At 44.7% G+C, this 17,887-nt stretch overlaps 1 protein-coding gene across 1 annotated transcript in view; it reads right to left on the reverse strand.

Annotated features, from left to right (window-relative positions):
- Nucleotides 1–6,789, reverse strand: part of uimc1 (ubiquitin interaction motif containing 1) — a gene marked incomplete at its 3' end in the record, with an annotated part of 28,745 nt that extends 21,956 nt beyond the window's left edge. The window contains exons 1-2 of the mRNA XM_083647262.1: nucleotides 6,766–6,789; nucleotides 920–1,055 (exon numbers count right to left, since the gene is read on the reverse strand). Of these exons, the coding sequence (XP_083503388.1) occupies nucleotides 920–1,033 (114 nt within the window). The 5' untranslated portion in view covers nucleotides 1,034–1,055; nucleotides 6,766–6,789. The remainder of the gene's footprint in view (nucleotides 1–919; nucleotides 1,056–6,765) is intronic.
- Between the last annotated feature and the right edge of the window lie 11,098 nt (nucleotides 6,790–17,887).

A 17,887-nucleotide genomic window follows, 5' to 3' on the forward strand; every position in this document is an offset into this window, starting at 1 on the left:
GCACGGCGTCAAAGATCATCGGCTGCGACCTTCCTTCTGTGGCCTCCCTATACGCCACACGCATCAAGCGAAAGGGGGAGAAGGTGATGCAAATCCCCTCGCACCCCGCTTACTCCCTCTTCAAGCCCCTCCCCTCTGGTAGGAGGCTCCAGAGCATAAAGTGTAGGACATCTCGCTTCAAAAACAGTACATATCCTGAGGCTGTCCGACACCTCAACTCTAGCCCAAGAGCACATGCACTTTGTGCTAGAAGGATCAACACCAGCTAGGCTTTTTTGCACTTTATCACTAAAAGCACTTTAAAAAATAGCTTAGCACTTTCTTTTAAATACTTTTTAAGCACTTTTTATCAAGCATTTTTTAGCTCCCTGTGGCACTGTGGCACTCTGCTTTTTTAACAGGTTCCATGAATTGTTTTTTTAAATGTCGTAATTATCCTTTTTATTACTTCCTTGTTTTTGTATGTATGGAACTCTCTGCATCTATGTCTCCTGTGATTCTATGTGAGCACTTCTGCACCAAGACAATTTCCAATCAACCATGTGTTGAAATGGCAAATAAAGTTCTATTCTATTCTATACTCGAACGTCAGCTTGACGAGGGGGAGCAGGGGAGTCCCCAGCAAAATTAGTAAATAGTGTTATTTCACTAGGATTTCAATGACTAGAAGTTCTAAGTTAGTCCAAGGAGAGAGTGTAGTGCATATACTTAATAGCTTTCATTCTCTCCTGTTATCTCCCCATCTACATTAGAATATACTTGCGCTGTTCGCGTCAGCTGCGTCGAGTCACAGTTTCGAGGAGCTGCACACCAGCCGCAGCACACCCCTCGGCGCATTCGTCGAGGGCTTTGACGCACAAGTATGTAAAGGCTTTAAAAGCTGTGCGGCTCACAGACAACTCTCAGCATATTTCTTCACCTGGTTGTCTCCGTCCTCTCCGGCGTCTTCGTCCTCCTGCATCTCCTCTCCGCTCTGTCCGTCCCCGGGCGGGACGCCAGGAGCATCCTTCATCATGGGCTTTCTGGGAGTCATGCTGCGGACTGATGGACTTGACCTGACAGAGACAGGAAACACATGCAAGGACAAGTTCTTCACGACATTTCAAAAGCCTTTAATCCAGTGCTTTTCAAGATTCTTAGATTCTGAGGTTAGGGCGTGTGTCGACATAGCTTCTGTCAGCGTCTTCCTGGTGTGGAAAGACCTGCCTGGAGTGTTTGTTTTTGTCAGGAGAAATGGATGATAACGCCTGCTGCTAGCTTACCAGCCACACTAACCACCTGGTTAACGTAATGATAGCACACGGCACCTTGGTGCGCTTTGGAGAAGTAACATTTTTATGCCGGTGAATAGTGATATTTCTCCACGCACCGTTCAGCTGCAATCGGCGGGGTCAAACGAAACGAACTTGGGAGCAAATAAAAATGAAAAATAAAAACATAGGGCCTATTCCAAAGTGGTAAGTAGGCTTAATTTAATTATGTACAAGAAGTGCAACGCTTCAGTCCTCGATTAATTCAACAGGAGCCATTAATGTTTTTTTCATATGGGGATGCTATATGAATGGCGACTCCAGGGATGCAAACTCATGGAGAGTGAAAAAGGTGACAGATACCAGGGCAGATACAAAACCACTCAAAATCATTCAGTTAAGTGCCCAATTTTGGGATCAAAAAGGTGACTGTCACCTAAAGGTGACTAGTTTGCATATCTGGACTCGCTGTTCCCAGAGAGCTGATTGGTCAGAAGGTGGGTCTGATCTTATCCTCTGAACTTGCAGCATGAGATGCCATGGAGATCTATCTCGAAGTGAACTAGCGTCGTAGCACGGTCGGCACCCCAGATTTAAACCTGAAGTTCCCTAGCCCTTTTCAGAACGCTGGTATATTCAGATCATACGACATGAATCCAGCATCCTTTCCCAGAAAAGCAGCCGGGGTTCACAATTAACTCTCAAGTCACAAAGAGTTCCTCCAAGATGGACTTTAAAAGTGTTGCACCGAAATTTCAAACTCTTGCGCGCTAGGGTATTGAAAGTCAGCGAGCCTGATAAACAAACATTTGTGATTATTTTCTAAAAAAGTGTGTGGAGCGGGGTCGATTCTTTCTAAACAGCAGTTCAAGCCTGCGTCCGACGCAGTCGACGCCGGCGCCATCTTGAAGGGTTGTTTAGAAAGAATCTACCCCAGTCGACACGTTTATGATAAAAAAAATTTAAATGTTTATCAGCCTCGCTGACTTTCAATACCCTACAGTAGGGGTGTCACGATATTTCGTCGCACGATATATCGCGATATCAAAACGTCACGATATGTATCGTCAGAAAAAAATTACGATACAACAATTATTTTATTTTTTTGCTCTTGAATAATAATAGAACAAATTTAGCAGAATCAACACGCATGAGTGAGGGGGTAGACTACTACTGGCATGGCAAAACAGCTCAAGGGGTACATAAGATTACATAAGTTTAGGGACCATTGAGCATGAGTTATTTAAGAAATAGATTGTATACTTTATTTTTCTTTCACCATGCAACAAACATTTAGTTTGTGACAGTGTGACACATTCTATTGCAAGAGAAGCATTATCTTCCATGTTGTTTTATAGTTATTATAATAACAATTTCCAAAAACAGCATTTGTTTTGTATTTTGTGCATTTCAAATGAAAGACTATTTTTCCAGTATTTTCCCAGGGCTCCCTTGAAAAGAGGTTTCGATTTCAACGGGACTCACATGGTTAAATAAATTATAAATAAATACATAAAAATTATTTACTTTTGTTAAAAAGAATATTGTTAAAATATCGTATCGTTATCGTGAACCCAATATCGTGTATCGTATCGTATCGTGAAATTAGTGTATCATGACACCCCTACCCTACAGTCTTGCAAGACTGCAAGACTGTCCGGTGACTGGGTGAGTTTGAAATGTTGGTGGAGCACTTGTAAAGTCCATCTTGGATGACTTCTTTGTGGCTTGAGAGTACATTGTGAACCCCGGCTGGTTTTCTGGGAAAGGACTAGAAGTTACCTAGCTAAACCACTAATCTTGCTTCGTGGTACAGGCAGAGGTACAGGGAGAACGTTCTTGCTAGTCGCTCTTGGAAGAATGAACTCGCTAGGTCACAAGCACACATAACGCTGTTGGCAGTTTGATATGATGCGTTCTTGAGGGTATTGCGCAATACCAGCGTAGAGGCCACTTGCAGTACTACAGTACACAAATAAAAAGCTCAGTTGATGTAGATGTAGGGCTGTGCAATAAAATCGATACGGCAATATATCACGATATTTTGCCTGACGATATTGTATCGATATTTGGACGCCAAGTATCGTTTTTTTTTTTTTTTTTTTTTGCAGGCCATGCCATGCCAGGCCACCGGGCATCTGCATCTGGTGATTGATTCCACCCCTAATCGATACTGTATCAATATTTCCCATATCGATGTTTTTGCACAGCAGTGTGGTCAGTGACACAATAAGAATACTTTTTATATCAGTGCGTTCAGTAACACACTCAACACTCAGTAGTTTTGACTAAATTTGTCCACTAAGTTATCAGTATAAAGTGATGTACATATTATTACACTACCTGGGTGGTACACAGTGTGTTGTATCTTCAGCTCTATTATTTAATTTTGAGTAAATTGTCTAGAGTATTGCAATATATCGCAATATGTATTGTATCGCAATGTATCGTGATACAATCGTATCGCGACCCATGTATCGTGATACGTATCGTAAGGTCCTTGCCAATACCCAGCCCTATGTAGATGCAACCAATTGTGCTCTGGACGTTTTTTGTTGCTCCATTTTTTGCAATAAATGTTGGTAAAGTGGCAATGAGTCGCGTCGCAAGGGCTGTGCGCAGTGTGCGACCGCACAGGGCCTCGCGCCTGGCCTGCATGGATTGTATTACGCGCGGACTCCAGCTCCGAGATCTGTTCCACCACAACGGAGCGCATCTCTCTCGCTCTCTGTCTCTGTCTCTGTCTCTCTCTCTCACACACACACACACACACACAGACACACACACACACACACAGACACACACAGACACACACAGACACACACACACACACACACACACACACACACACACACACACACACACACACACACACACACACACACACACACACACACACACACACACACACACACACACACACACACACACACACACACAGCGCTTTGCAGGAGAGACAGGGAGATACAATCTGCGGAGGTCTGCCTCACGGTGCCTCGCTCGACCATGTCTCATCTTTAGTTTTTGTCTGTGCGCTCTGCAGCTGTGACTGAGAGCATGTGCATGATGCTGTAGTAGGGCTGCACAATTAATCATATTTTCATCGTCATCTCAATATGAACATGCGCAATAAACACATCGCAAAGACTGCCTGAAACGCAATGAATAACAAAAGTGGTTTTATTTACATGCATCATGCATTCCCACTCAGCATCTGATCATTTTGTCTTGTGTTGTAAATCCAGCGTACACCTTTCCCTTGCAACAGTGCGCTCCGCCCCTCTGCCAAAGCCCAAACACGCTGTGTGTAGTTTCAGCTAGAGACAGTGTGTATTTCATTTCTTTATTCAATGGGCATAGGCTATGTTTGGGGTCTATGTTAGCATTATTAAAGCAGAAAGACATAGGAAATGTATAGCTAATATGCATACTTTAATATTTGTTTATTTATCGCAAGTCGTATCGTCATCGCTATATTGAACAATGTTATCGCACATCGCAGATTTTCCTCATATCGTGCAGGCCTATGCTGTAGCCTATTATTTTTTTGACCGTGAGCATGACGCACTGATAAAAACATTGGAAGTAGCCTATTTGGAACATTGAAAGCGCACGGCGCACCGCATGTCAGCCTGAACGTGAAAGAGAGGGGGAAATATGATGGTGAGATCTTTCTCCACATGTAGCCTAGATCAAGATAAAGCTATGAGTTTATTTGCTGTGATACAATCCATTATTTCAGCTCCTACAAAGTACAAACATGTGAAGTTGTCTTTGGTGCGCTGTGCGCACCTGACGATGTGTTCACTGTCCACTGGCGTGTGGTATAGGATTATATGTGCTATGTGTGTGCACGTGATTCATGCGTGTGCATGTTAATGAGCAGGGCCTCGCACGTGAGGTTCGCACAAGGCCTCGCACCCCTCTTGTGACGGGCCTGGTGGCAATTATTGAAACCTACTACCCTGCTTGTAGGCATCAAATGTCATCTGAAATTAATTTAGTGATGAAATAAAAAAATTAAACTGTAAAAAAAAAACTTCCTGGAGCTGGAAATAATACTAAAATAAATAAAAAGTTAGATTTAAATAATTAAACGAATCGTCCATATATATGCTAGAGAAGATTTCCAGATCTGCATAAGCTTTGAGACGTTGCATGTTTTCTTTTCATTAGTTGGCACTTAGATGATTGTCCACAAGCTCCTTTTCAAAAACAGAGAAAAGGGGGTTCATTTTCCTCCTCCGCATGGATGAAAATGTTTGCTAAGAGTATCAGGTTGTTCAAAACCAAGTCACTTTTACTGTCCTCCAGGTTTATCCTAGCCCCATAACATGACGCTGCTACTGTACTCCGATAATATTTTCGTACAGCAGTCATCGTCACAGAGTGTTCGAATCCTCAATAGGTGGAAAACGCTGTTAAAAAAGCTCTCCTACACCTATCCGACCTCCGATTGCAGATCCGAAGATATGATAGTCCGCCTAGTGAAGCCAGTAATTTAGCCGGCGCTGTTAAAATGATACTGCTGTGCTGCGTGAAACAACCGTTTAGAAGCAGTCTTTGCACAGCCTGCGCTGAATTTACAGCAGGGTGTGTTTGATCTCACTATCATGGTGCACCGCTTGCACGCGGCGACTTGCACTGCTGCAGTGCTGTATGAGAATATTATCGGAGTACAGTAGCAGCGTCACGTTATGGGGCTAGGTTTATCCCAAACACAATGTTTTCTCTTGTGAGAGGAGCAAGTCGACTGGATTTTGGTCGACACAACAGCCAATCCAATCATGTAAATCTTCCCAAAAGCACATACAGTATTATATATACAATTGACAAACAGGTGATTTGTAGCTTCAATCTCAGTGTCACAAAAGCAGCCAGCAAGTATTATGATCGACACCAAATCTCAATCTTAGCAGTTCCTTGGATGGACATCCTCGGTAAAGTGGATATGTCGAGAACACATCGGGGAATTTTAAGAGTTCTTGGCGAAATGTGAACTTTGCATTGGAAGAGTAGCCTACTTGGGCTGCGACTGATGCTTCACAAGGACACACAAGAACCCTTATTGAGAAAGGGCCTGACTTTGCCTTCTGAGGAGTGACGAGCTGCAGCTGACACTCTTTCTGTCATTGATGTGACTATCAGATATATGTCACTCACGTAAGAAAGCATCTAGTGAAAAGATTAGGTCAGAAGCGGAACACGAAGATTAACTGAAAGACTACAGAGACAGGCAATATTAGCTAAATCTTCGCATGCCATAACGTACTTTCTTTCAAGTTTTGCAAGTTAAATCGGATGGGTAACGCATTGACAGATATAGGGTAACGTTACGGAAAGAGGATACCGATGAGCCAATATCCAAGTTTCATTTGTTTGATTATAGAAAACATAGAAGTGTATAACGGTTTTCTGTTGTCTAGCAGGTTAATGAAGCGTATTAAAAGCCATAAAGCAGGCTTGTTTGTTTTAGAAAGTACCAAACAACATTGTTCAGTTTGCAAACACTCACTGCAGTTTCCCTCCTCACTTTCGCGGCGCCATGTTTGTTTCCGTCCCCGCAGATCACGTGCTGTATACTGCCTTCAAAGACTGTTGGTAATAACGTCTTTCAGCTTGATAGACAATTAGCGCACTTGTCCTAATATGTCTTTTTTGTATTCTATTTGGGATACATAATTATTGGCTTATGTTTTTCTTTCAATCTTCACATTTTACTTACAATTTTATTTAAACATTAAATGCTGTTGCTTAAATGCATCCACCAAAAAACTAATTTTGTTACAGGGTCAGTTTAGCAGCACTTGAACGCAGCATGAAACACATGCATCAGTTCGGGCAGCACTCAGTAATAATCGGTAATTAACGCAGATGAATGTTATATCTGGCCTTCAGAATCAGATTGTAATCATATTCATGCTGAATCAGCCGTAAAAGCTCACCCGCTTCTGGAAAAGACCAAACATTCCGCAGCAGTCAAGCGCCGGTGTCATGCCGAGTTTTGCACCCCCGCCGAGAACTGCATCCCCACCTTCCGGGAGCATATTGTAATGATTTATGCGGAAACTTAACTGTTTAAAAATTCTATAATTGTCCCTAGACGTGATCTCCAAGCCAGGGGGTCTGTCCTGGCTCATGGAGACCGACTTCGATGCATGAGATCCGCGTGGAGGTGACTTCCATGCTTGGGGCTCTCTTCTGGCTCATGGAAGCCGACGTTGGTGCTTAAAATCCGGGTACAGATGACCTCGAGACCTGGGGATCTCTCCTGGCTTTATGGAGGGGGGTGCAAATCTCGGCGGTTTGTAGGCTACCTGCCGAGATTTGCATCCCTGTTTTTAAGTTAAAACAGCCCCAAAATTTGGTGGGGGTGCATTTCTCGGCGGGGGTGCAAAACTCGGCATGACATTGGCCAGGTCAGGAGCAAGTCTTTTGTCTTCTTTTGACAGCTGGAATCTCCCACACCACAAACACTGCACGGCAAGCAGCCCAGCGATTTCATGAACCAACTGAATTGCTCTTGAGAGCGGACATTGAAATGAATTATGGTCACATACACATACCTTCCTTAGTGTATTAACGCTAATGAAAACGTAATAGGCCTACAAGCTTTTAACACATTTCATACACCACAAACACTGCGCCCAGCCCAGCGATTTTATTAACCAAATTGCTCTTGATAGCGGACATTGAAAATAAATTACTGTAATATATTGTAGCGATCCAGGTGATCCAGGTAATTACGTGTGATGTGGTCGTGTGCAGCTAGGAACTGATAGCGGAGAGTGAGGGCTGGACAAAGCAAGAGAAAGGAACAAAGCTAGCTACGTGCGTGGTGGATGACGCGCGGGCATGCTTGCTACGGCTAAGCCCAGGGGAAAGAGGTGACTATGGAGCACTGGTGGGGGCCCTACAGAGGAGATTCGGCCAGTGTGAGCTGCCGAGTATACAACGCGCCGAACTGTGTAAGTAGGTGCTCTTATGCTCGAGCAAAGCTCCGTGGGGGTGGGGCCCCGCGAGTCTCCGTGAGTCACCGTGCAGACCTCGCGCTGGGGCAGATGCCATTATACTCAGAAAGTGATCAGCATGTATTGTGTGCATTGTACAATGGTGAAAACAGCCCGTGAAAAGTCGCAATGAAACGCTGTGCAGTACTGAGTGCGCTTTCACCGCACATCAGCACATGAAGGACTCACCAAACTTGTTTTTACTGAAAGCCGTTTTTACTACTCAGCCCTGATAGCCTACTACTCTGTGCTGCTTTTAATCTCTCTCAATAATGCTCTCAACACAACACATTTACTTGGTGAAATGACATAAAACGAACAGTTGCAAATCTAAGTTTATAGTCTACCACATGGGTCAAGAAATGTGGCGAAAACACAGCTCAGTGTTCAGGGCTCAATGGTTTAAATGCGGCCATGTTTGGAGAGAAGCTCGCGCTGTTAGAAAAAAGTCAGGCACAACGCGAGCGGCCGCTGGAGCTAGCGAATAACCACGCCCAACAAATTTACGTAATTTGACGCGCCCGCCCCTCGCTCCACCCCCGCGCCCTTCACGGCAGGGTGAGCATAATTCAGCCTCACGCCAGGCACCGACAGCCTGGCGAGTCACTGCGTGTTTTGGCTAATGACATTGAGACTCTATCAAGGCAGGGGCGTATCTACGGGTGGGCCTGGGTAGGCACAGGCCCACCCACTTCTTGCCCTGGCCCACCCCAGATTTTTGAGAGGTAATTTTTTTTTTTTTTTTTTTTTTTTTTTTTATAAACATAGGCTATAATATTATAGGCTGTGTATGGTAGTTGAAACATAGTTTCAAGTTTACGTTTATGTATGTTTGTAGTTGAAACAAAAACATAAATACTGTATAGGCTACATCAGTGATGGGCAAGCTACTTGGAAAATGTATTAAGCTAAGCTATCAGTTACTCTCGATTAAATATAGCTAAACTACATTGAAGCTATCCCCAGAGAAATGTAGCAAGCTAAGCTACGAGCAACATGGCAAAAGCAGCTTGCTACATCAAAGCTAGCCTACTTTTTTTTCTCACATTGAATCAACTTCATGTCAAAGAACAACTTTCCACCAAACAAATAGGCACTTGTCCGTCATAATGGAACTGGAAGTGCTTTATTGTCTACACAGGCACACTTGACATGCAATGTCTCCTCCTGTTTAATCCAAACCGCAGCAGAAATCTCCACTGCGTGCTTTGCTCATGGATTTTCTCTGGCAAGTAGCTTGTAGCTTTTGCAGGAAGCTACAAGCTACTTGGGTCTATAAATAGCTTAGCTACTGAAAAAGCTACTTGGTTCAAAAGTAGTGAAGCTACCACCAAGCTACTGAGAAATGTAGTTAAGCTATGTAGCTTCGCTACTTGTAGCAAGCTACTGCCCAACACTGGGCTACATACAGTACAACACAAAAGGCTGTTATTTACCCTTTGTCGCCACCTGGTGAGTAAATATATATAACTAAAACCATTAGAATTGACAACCAGTCCGTGACTTTTTTTCCCATGTATCTACCAGTCCTTGGCACAAAAAAGGTTGGGAACCCCTGCTCTAGAGGAAAGATTTCTACCTTCTGAAAAGGCAATACCAGCCAAAATAAACATTGTGTTACATTGCTTTGAAACATGTGGTCTCCCTTTTTTGTCAAGTCCATTGAGCCTGAGCAGTGGCAATGTACTTAGTCTGGTGATTATGGATCTTTCCAGGAGGCTGAGCAGTTTGGAAAATAGCCTTATGGTTACACCTGCTCAGTCTGTTAATTTAAAATTACCGTAGATATTCCTCTAAATCTGGCTTCCAACCCCTCAAATTTTTTGCCGCCCTTCGGGTGGCGCCAGAGTTCGCCCCCTCAGATTGTTGGCTTGCATGACACCCCTGGTCTAATGCATGACAACTTCATGACATCTAGGAATTTTGTTCTCTCTGTGGATAAATAAACCAGAGGGCGTCTTGTTCAAACTTGAAGCAGCCTCAGTGTTGTTATTTTTTAAACTCACAGCAGTATATGGATCAGTGGTTATAATTTCTGTATAAAGTAACAGTATACACACAAGTATAAGCATTCATGTAGCCTATGCAACATTTGGCACCTATATGTAACCTTTTAAGGTTGAGATAATTGTATTATCATTATATGGTCCAAATATTTCAGTAAAGCACTCGAAACACTTGAAATATTCTTGCTTGGGTGGTATCATTCTTTAAGTTATCCTTTATTTATCCCCTTGGGGAAATTCATCCTCTGCATTTGACCCATCCTCTACTAGGAACCTTCATAGAACTAGGAGCAGTGGGCAGCCACTGTGCAGCGCCCGGGGACCAACTCCAGTTCTTTTGCCAGTACCTTGGTCAGGGCCACTGACAGGAGTATTAACCCTAACATACATGTCTTTCTTGATGGTGGGAGGAAACCGGAGCACCCGGAGAAAACCCACACGGACACGGGGAGAACATGCAAACTCCACACAGAAAGGACCTGGGACGGACCGGGGTTCGAACCCAGGACCTTCTTGCTGTGAGGCAACAGTGTTAACCACTGAGCCACCGTGCCGTCCGTTCTACTTGAAATGATGGTCAAATGCATTATTTTTAGTAAAATAACACGTCAAATTTTTCGGGCGGCCGGCCCAATTTGATCCAGGCCCACCTATAATTCAATTTCTGCATACGCCCCTGTATCAAGGAGGGCATATACGGACATGTTGCCAGAAACGCAGAGTGAACTTGCCAGGGATCAGTTTGTTCGAGCTTTGACCCCGTGTTGGCTGCGCAAGCAGACCCAGCTGGCACGCCCAAGGACGCTGCAGGAGGCGCTGGAGCTGGCCTCCCTCGTGGGAGGGAGCCCATCGACATCGACGGGGAGGTGGGGCTCCGCCTTCCCCCGAAGTAGATGACATCGCCGGAGCTGTCAGCATGCAGAACGGGCCGCGCACGATGAACGGCTGCCATGTTCCAGTCTACCTGCAGGGGAGGTACTGTGTCGCCCTGGTGGACACGGGGTGTACGGCAACGCTGGTGAACTACAACATGATGCCAGAGGGAGCGCTTCTGGAGCAGCCAGCGGACCAGCTGCTGAGGACAGTATCCGGTGAGTTGATGCCGATGAGGGGAAGGGGGTCCGTGATGATAACTGTGGGGGGACAGACAGTGAACTTTCCGGTATGGGTAGTAGAGATGGCGGGGCCCTGTATCTTGGGGGAGGACTACTTGACGCTAAACCAATGCACAGTAGACCTGGGAAAGAGGACACTCATGTTCGCAGGGGGGCCAGTAGTCCAGATGGGCCACCCTCCCACCGCTCCAGGGGAGCAACCAAACGTCAACGGCACCACTGTGTACCGCGTCACGGTTGAGCACGGGCCCCACGCGGAGCCACAAAAGAGACTGTGTTGGACATGTGGGAAACCGGGGCACTTAGCGAGAGGGTGTCGCAGCGGTCCCGGGGAACAGACCAGGTGCGCGGGACAACGACATGGACAGCAGGGAGCCTGCTGGGCATGCGGCGCGATTGGACACCTGGCCAGAGAGTGTCGAGGGGCTGTCGGGGACCGGAGGACAGCGGGAGAGGAGAGACGTGCAGGCGGCGGGCAGGTGAGACTCTGCTGGACTTGCCGTTCGCCGGAGCACTTAGCCAGAGACTGCACTGAGAGTGTGGAGGCCGGAGGTGAGACACAGGCAGGGGAGAGTGTGAGCAGCCGGGGAGAAGAGAACGTTGTTACGGACAGGAGAACGGTGCTGCAGGGGAACAGCCAGAGGGAAGAGAGAGACAGCATCTGCAATGCTGTTGCAGTCGGGGGAGCAACACTCGTGTCTCCGGGTGAGCCTGGGGGGTTACCGCCGGGGGAACCGGGCCAGCCTAGCCGCTACACTCCCCCCCCACGGTTGCTGACGCGGAGATCGGTCCGGTGCTTGCGTGGGTGGTGGCCGGACGCCGGCCCCCCGTGGAGGAGACTCACATGTTTTCCGGTGCCACGAAAGGACTGTGGAACATGTTTTCCGACCTGCGGCTGGATGAAGATGGGCTGTTAGAGAGAACAGGGCATGGGGTAAAAGGGAGGCAGACGGTTGTGCCCAGATACTTGCGGGGGTTGGTTGTGCGGTGGGGGCACAGGGGCCGTACGGGGCATGATGAGCCTGAGAAGATGCTCCGAAATGTTCGTGCACTTTTCTACTGGGCCGGACGTGAGGAGGACGTGTGGAGATACTGTAGTGCATGTGATGGCTGTGGGGCACCGAGGGGGGACCGTGCTGAGTTACACTGCAGAGGACTAACCCCACTGGGGGTTGAGCGGGACTAGTGTGCTTCAGGTGGGACAGAAGCTGAAAAAGGGGGGATGGAAATGGTGGTGGTTGAATGGGGGAAAAGAAAGGAAATAATGAAAAACTAGACATTATGGAGTGCCTAATAGTTGGTGGGCCAAGACCGTTTTTCGTGTTGTTGATATATCCCCATCGAAACGTTACACAATATTTTATGTATGATGTCAAATAATTCTATGAAGTCTAAAACTGTTTGTTGGCAGCTCTGGTTTGATCGAGGTTTTTTGATAAATGTATATTTTAATCGTCACTCTACTCAGGCAAATCGCGGGGTAGCTGTAGTTTATGAACCATTCAGAGCGTAGTATTTAATGCCTCAACCAATCCGCAAGACGCACGCGCACGGCTAAGGACCCCGATCTGATCTAGGATCTGCTTGGCCGAAATGAAAACAACGCTCGCCTACGGATCGATGTGTGATTTCCAGGTAAGAATAAACGCACAATGTTGAGCATTTAACATGAGATGTTATTCACAGGTATATGCCACACTATATATTATCTCAGAAACTAGCGTAATTGTGTTTGGTAAGATAAAGACATTTGATAAATGAATGAATTTTCCTTGTAGGCTGTAGCTAGAACAGTATGTTGCTATAGCTAGCGAGGTGGAGGTAACGTTAACGTTAGCCAGATTAGGCTACGGTAGCATTATCGATCTAATTAGCAAAGGTTAGCAACGTTGGCCACACATGTAACATACAGTAACTACTACGTGTTCTATTATTAGAGATTCCAAGAAGAGAGAACATTGCCTCTGGCGATGACTAACTGTGACGGTGGGATGGGGAACAGGACAGAACAGAACAGGACAACTGCACAAGCTGCTATCACGGACCCAAACCTGCAGACTGCAGCAGATACCCGCAGATTTGGAGAGATGTTCTGCAACCACTCTACTCTTGTGTCTCCATGCTATATAAATTATATGCTTTTCAGTAGCAAGTTGGACAAAATTTGTAGAAACTTCACTGGAATGGGTGAATTTTAATACCAAAGAAAGCCAGATAGCCGAAAGAGCTGTGGAAAAGTATTGTCTATTTGAGAGCCACATTCCAGCTGTGCCAGATCATGTTGGTTACCATCGAGAATGCTACAGTATGCAAACAAAAGAAATATTGAAAGGGCCCGCAAAAGAAAAAAAAAGACAGTGCAAGGTTTGTAACACAACACCGAATAATTACCATCCTGCGGACCTCCCGTGAACGAGAGATCCTTTATACCTTCCAGCATAGAGAGGTCCAGTAACGAGTCCGGAAATCATCGATGCTAACGCCCCTGGTTCTAAACAGTTTTCGCCTATGGGAGTTTTGAATGGGTTTTTGGCGCGATGCTTCTAATAATCTCTCTGGGCAACGCTGGCTTAATCAAACGCGAACCAGTGTTTAGTAACATCATCTTCACACATGAAGACCACTTTTATGAGTTTTGAAGCTTTTACATGCCGTTAAACGGGCGGCTAGCTAGCAAACGGCTAAATGAGACTACACTTTTGAGTCGATGTGGATATATACGTCAATAACGTCACCACTTCAAACGACGAACACGGAAATTCTCTTTCCCTCACCTGGTTCAGCCCCGTTCAGCCCGAGGTAATCAGTGCACACATCCAACAACAGTCCAGGTTAGTGCTGACGTGACGTGAAGCCTATGCGACAGTGTGTAGTTCTGGATTAGCTTAGCACAAGCTTTTTACTTCTAGGGCTCGCATTTACGCTACAAAACTCATGAAAGTGGTCCTCATGTGTGAAGATTATCCCGCTGAACCTTGGTTCGCGTTTGATTAAACTTGCGTTGCCCACAGACATTATTTGAAGCATCACGCCAAAAACCCATTCAAAAATCCCATAGACAGAAACAGTGTAGAACCAGGAAGTTCGGGACTTCCGCATTCAGCCTACAAAAATACGTCATCCCTGGACCTCTCTATTGGTCTGCTAAATAAGCTCTGAATAATTATATTGTAATGCTCTAGTAATCTTTCACTGGGGGGTGGGGTTGGTGTGAAGCACTATGTGATAATTTGTCGTAATTGTTTGTATTGTAAACTGAATGTATTGTATCTTGTCTGACTGAATGTGCTGTCTTCTTGTCTGACTGCTACAGACACAAGGCAATTTTCCAAAAGGACAAATAAACTACCAGTTAAGACAGTTTTTGTTTTCTTGTGTTCAGACATATAGGTTTATTAATGTTTTACCTTGACAGTTTCGGCGATAGCTCTCGCCTTCCTCAGAAGCAGTCTACTGACAGCTGAGTATGACGTGTCAACCAGTCGTTTTTACACAAGACGCTGTCTAATTGTTACGAAGACATGATGAACGTCATTGAACTAAACTACCAGTTGTCAGTGTTGGAGAAGCCACTTGGAAGGCATAGCTTTTCAAGCTACCAATAGGGATGCAAATAGTCACCTTTAGGTGACACTCACCTTTTTTATTACAAAATAGGGCTGGCTGAGTAGCCTACTTTTGTATCTGCCCTGGTATCTGTCAACTTTTTCACTCTCCATGATGAGTCTGCATCCCTGTTTAATCAATCGCTAACACTGGAAGAGGTTTAACAATACTACAGCAAAGTGACCTTAGGGAGAAATGTAGTTTTGGTTAGCTAAAGCTGCTTAGAAAAGGTTGTTCAATTTACTTTTGAGAACACACGAAAATTATAACATAATGAAAATGTAATACAAACAAGTCACAAGCAAAAACAAATCCACTCAATTGAGTTTATTGCAAAAAGTGCCCACTTCACAGGTCATACATAAACAAAACAAAATACCCAATATTCTTGGGAAAGTGCAATGAATGTCAGCTTTGGTTTTGTACGCAATGTCCATCAGTGAGACTGGTCTTTGAGAAAGTAAAGTCCAGCAGGTTGGGGGTATTGCAGAAAGCAGGATTACTCAGCAGTGTTGGGGGGTAACACATTACAAAGTAACACATTACCGTAATCACATTACATTTATCTGCAAAGAGTAGTAAGTTACAAAGTACCTGTAACTTCTGAAACTTCAGAAAATGATATGACCTTTGTAGTCTCACTTTTAAGGAACTAGATTTGTAGGAGATGTCAATTTCTTCTGTTTCAAAGACACATTTCTTGAACATGGCATTTCACTTTGATAGCTTGACCACCTTCCGTTTCCTCAATAATTTATCCTCCACCACTGTTGTACAGAAATGATTGTATTGTAGTTCTTTGGTATTGACTGGATGACACTCCCCCCAGCCCCGGTCAGCATCTTGGAGCTTGTCTACTGCAGCTGTAAAAAAACACAATGTGTGAAAGGGAGATGTACATGCAGATTGAACGAGCTACCATGTACACACATGTGCCTTTGTTTGGACTGTGAGAACATTCCAAACTAGGCATACAGTTGTTTACACACAAATAACAATTTATTATTGTGATTTATTCACACGTTAATATTTGTCTCTCAAACATATTATTTTTTATGCTGCAATGGTTGGATGAGAACCTGTTTAACCGCAAAATCACGTTCGGTTTGGATTTTCCTAATGCTTATTCACGTCACTGTTGGTGTGTGGCCTTAAGTGTAGCGTAGGCGGATTTTTGTTTTTGTTTTACCAACTAAAAAAAGAGCCGTCTAAGAATGGAAATCACATTTTGAAAGGAGAGTACATGATCAAATCAACAATAAATTAAATTACATTCAGTATTAAAGTTCAGTTAAATTGCTTTTTGGTTTGTTGTTTGAGGATAAAACATTTTAGTATGAAATGTTGACATGATTAACGTTATTAGGTCATCTGCAGTTGCTGTTAATCTGTAATAAATGTCAACTCTTCCACTTGAATCTGTCTAGTCTGGTTAATTAGAAGATGCACATGGCCTACTCTAACACAGTCCTGGGTTATCTAAACATGTCCACTACGAGTCTACTAACGTTACAACCAAAGAGTGTAAAGTTAGGTTTGAACGTTATACAATCGTTTAGAATTAATTAATGGTAACTAGCGTTAGTAGCCTGGTATCCAGCTATGCAAATAGCTTTCCTACTTCTTATCTCTGTATATTGATCTGATGGCTACGCTGCATACATACACTAAGAAGACAAATTCCTCATATGTAACTTGCATACTGTGGCAATAAAAGTGATTCTGATTCTGACATTCGATTCATACACCAGGCTAGCTAACAAACGTTAGCTCTGTGGTAACAAAACACAGCCAACCCTGCGGCCCATGTCACACCCCGGCCCACAGTTTACTACACAGCGGTAGGTATATTTACCGTCGTTCTGTCTCCGGCTCTGCCTACTCCTCGCCGGCCTGGCTCTCGCTCCCCCCTGCTATGTTGAGGTGTCTCTCTCGGCTGACTGCTCGGCTAGCCTCCGAGCTAGTTAGCCTGCGCCGACTGTGGATAATGAGAGGCTAACGTTAGCTCCGACCCGGATGGTAAGGTAAGGTGTGTTTTCCTGCCCGTCTCCGTGGCCGGTTGCCAATACTGACTGGATCAAATAAGTAACAAAGTACTGAGTACCTACTATTAAAAAGAAAATATTAATGTGAAATGAATTGATATGAAATCAAACGGCTTACCTCAGCTTTACCTCCTTGCTTCCCAGCCACTGTGTATCAACTGTTGTTTTACTTCCTGTTGACGAATGTCATTGGGTGATTCAAGTCAGGTGACGCTAGGACGAGCATTTGATTGGTTTTTGCGATAGCACTGACTAGCGTTTCCCTGATCTAGTAAAATGACGTTTTCTTTCAACTGCGTTCGATTTGAGGCTGCCAACAAACGGAATCGTGTTCAGAAGAATTTTATTTAGTTCATATGAAAAAAGCATGTAACCTCAAAATGGGGATCGATCATCTCAAAAACTAAAGCAGATAGCAACCTTGGGCCCGTCACCTATAATGGGAAACTAGACATTACGGAGTACCTTATGAAAACTAGACATTATGGGGGGTGTAATAAGAAAAGACTGTTGGTGGGGAAATTGAATGTGGTGATGGGAAAAATGTTGTGTTGGGTGTGTTTTGGTACAGGGGGATGTGTGTGGGTTGTGGGTGTCGCGCGGGCACGACATTAAAGTTGGATGGGGGAAATGTAGCGATACAGGTAATCCAGGTAATTACGTGTGATGTGGTGTTTCCGTGTGCAGCTATAGGAACTGATGTGTGGGAGTGTTACCGGGGGGGGGAAGACTATGCTTGGGGAAGACTTCCTGTGAGAGCATGCGTGAAGGCAGTCTCCATGAACAGCCTAGAGAGGAAGCCGCTAGGTAGCTATGTGCGTAGCAACCGCCGAGAGTTGTAAGATAACTGTGAAT

This window comes from Poromitra crassiceps (assembly GCF_964638095.1).
Source record: "Poromitra crassiceps genome assembly, chromosome: 1".
In the NCBI taxonomy this organism is placed as follows: Eukaryota; Metazoa; Chordata; class Actinopteri; order Beryciformes; family Melamphaidae; genus Poromitra; species Poromitra crassiceps.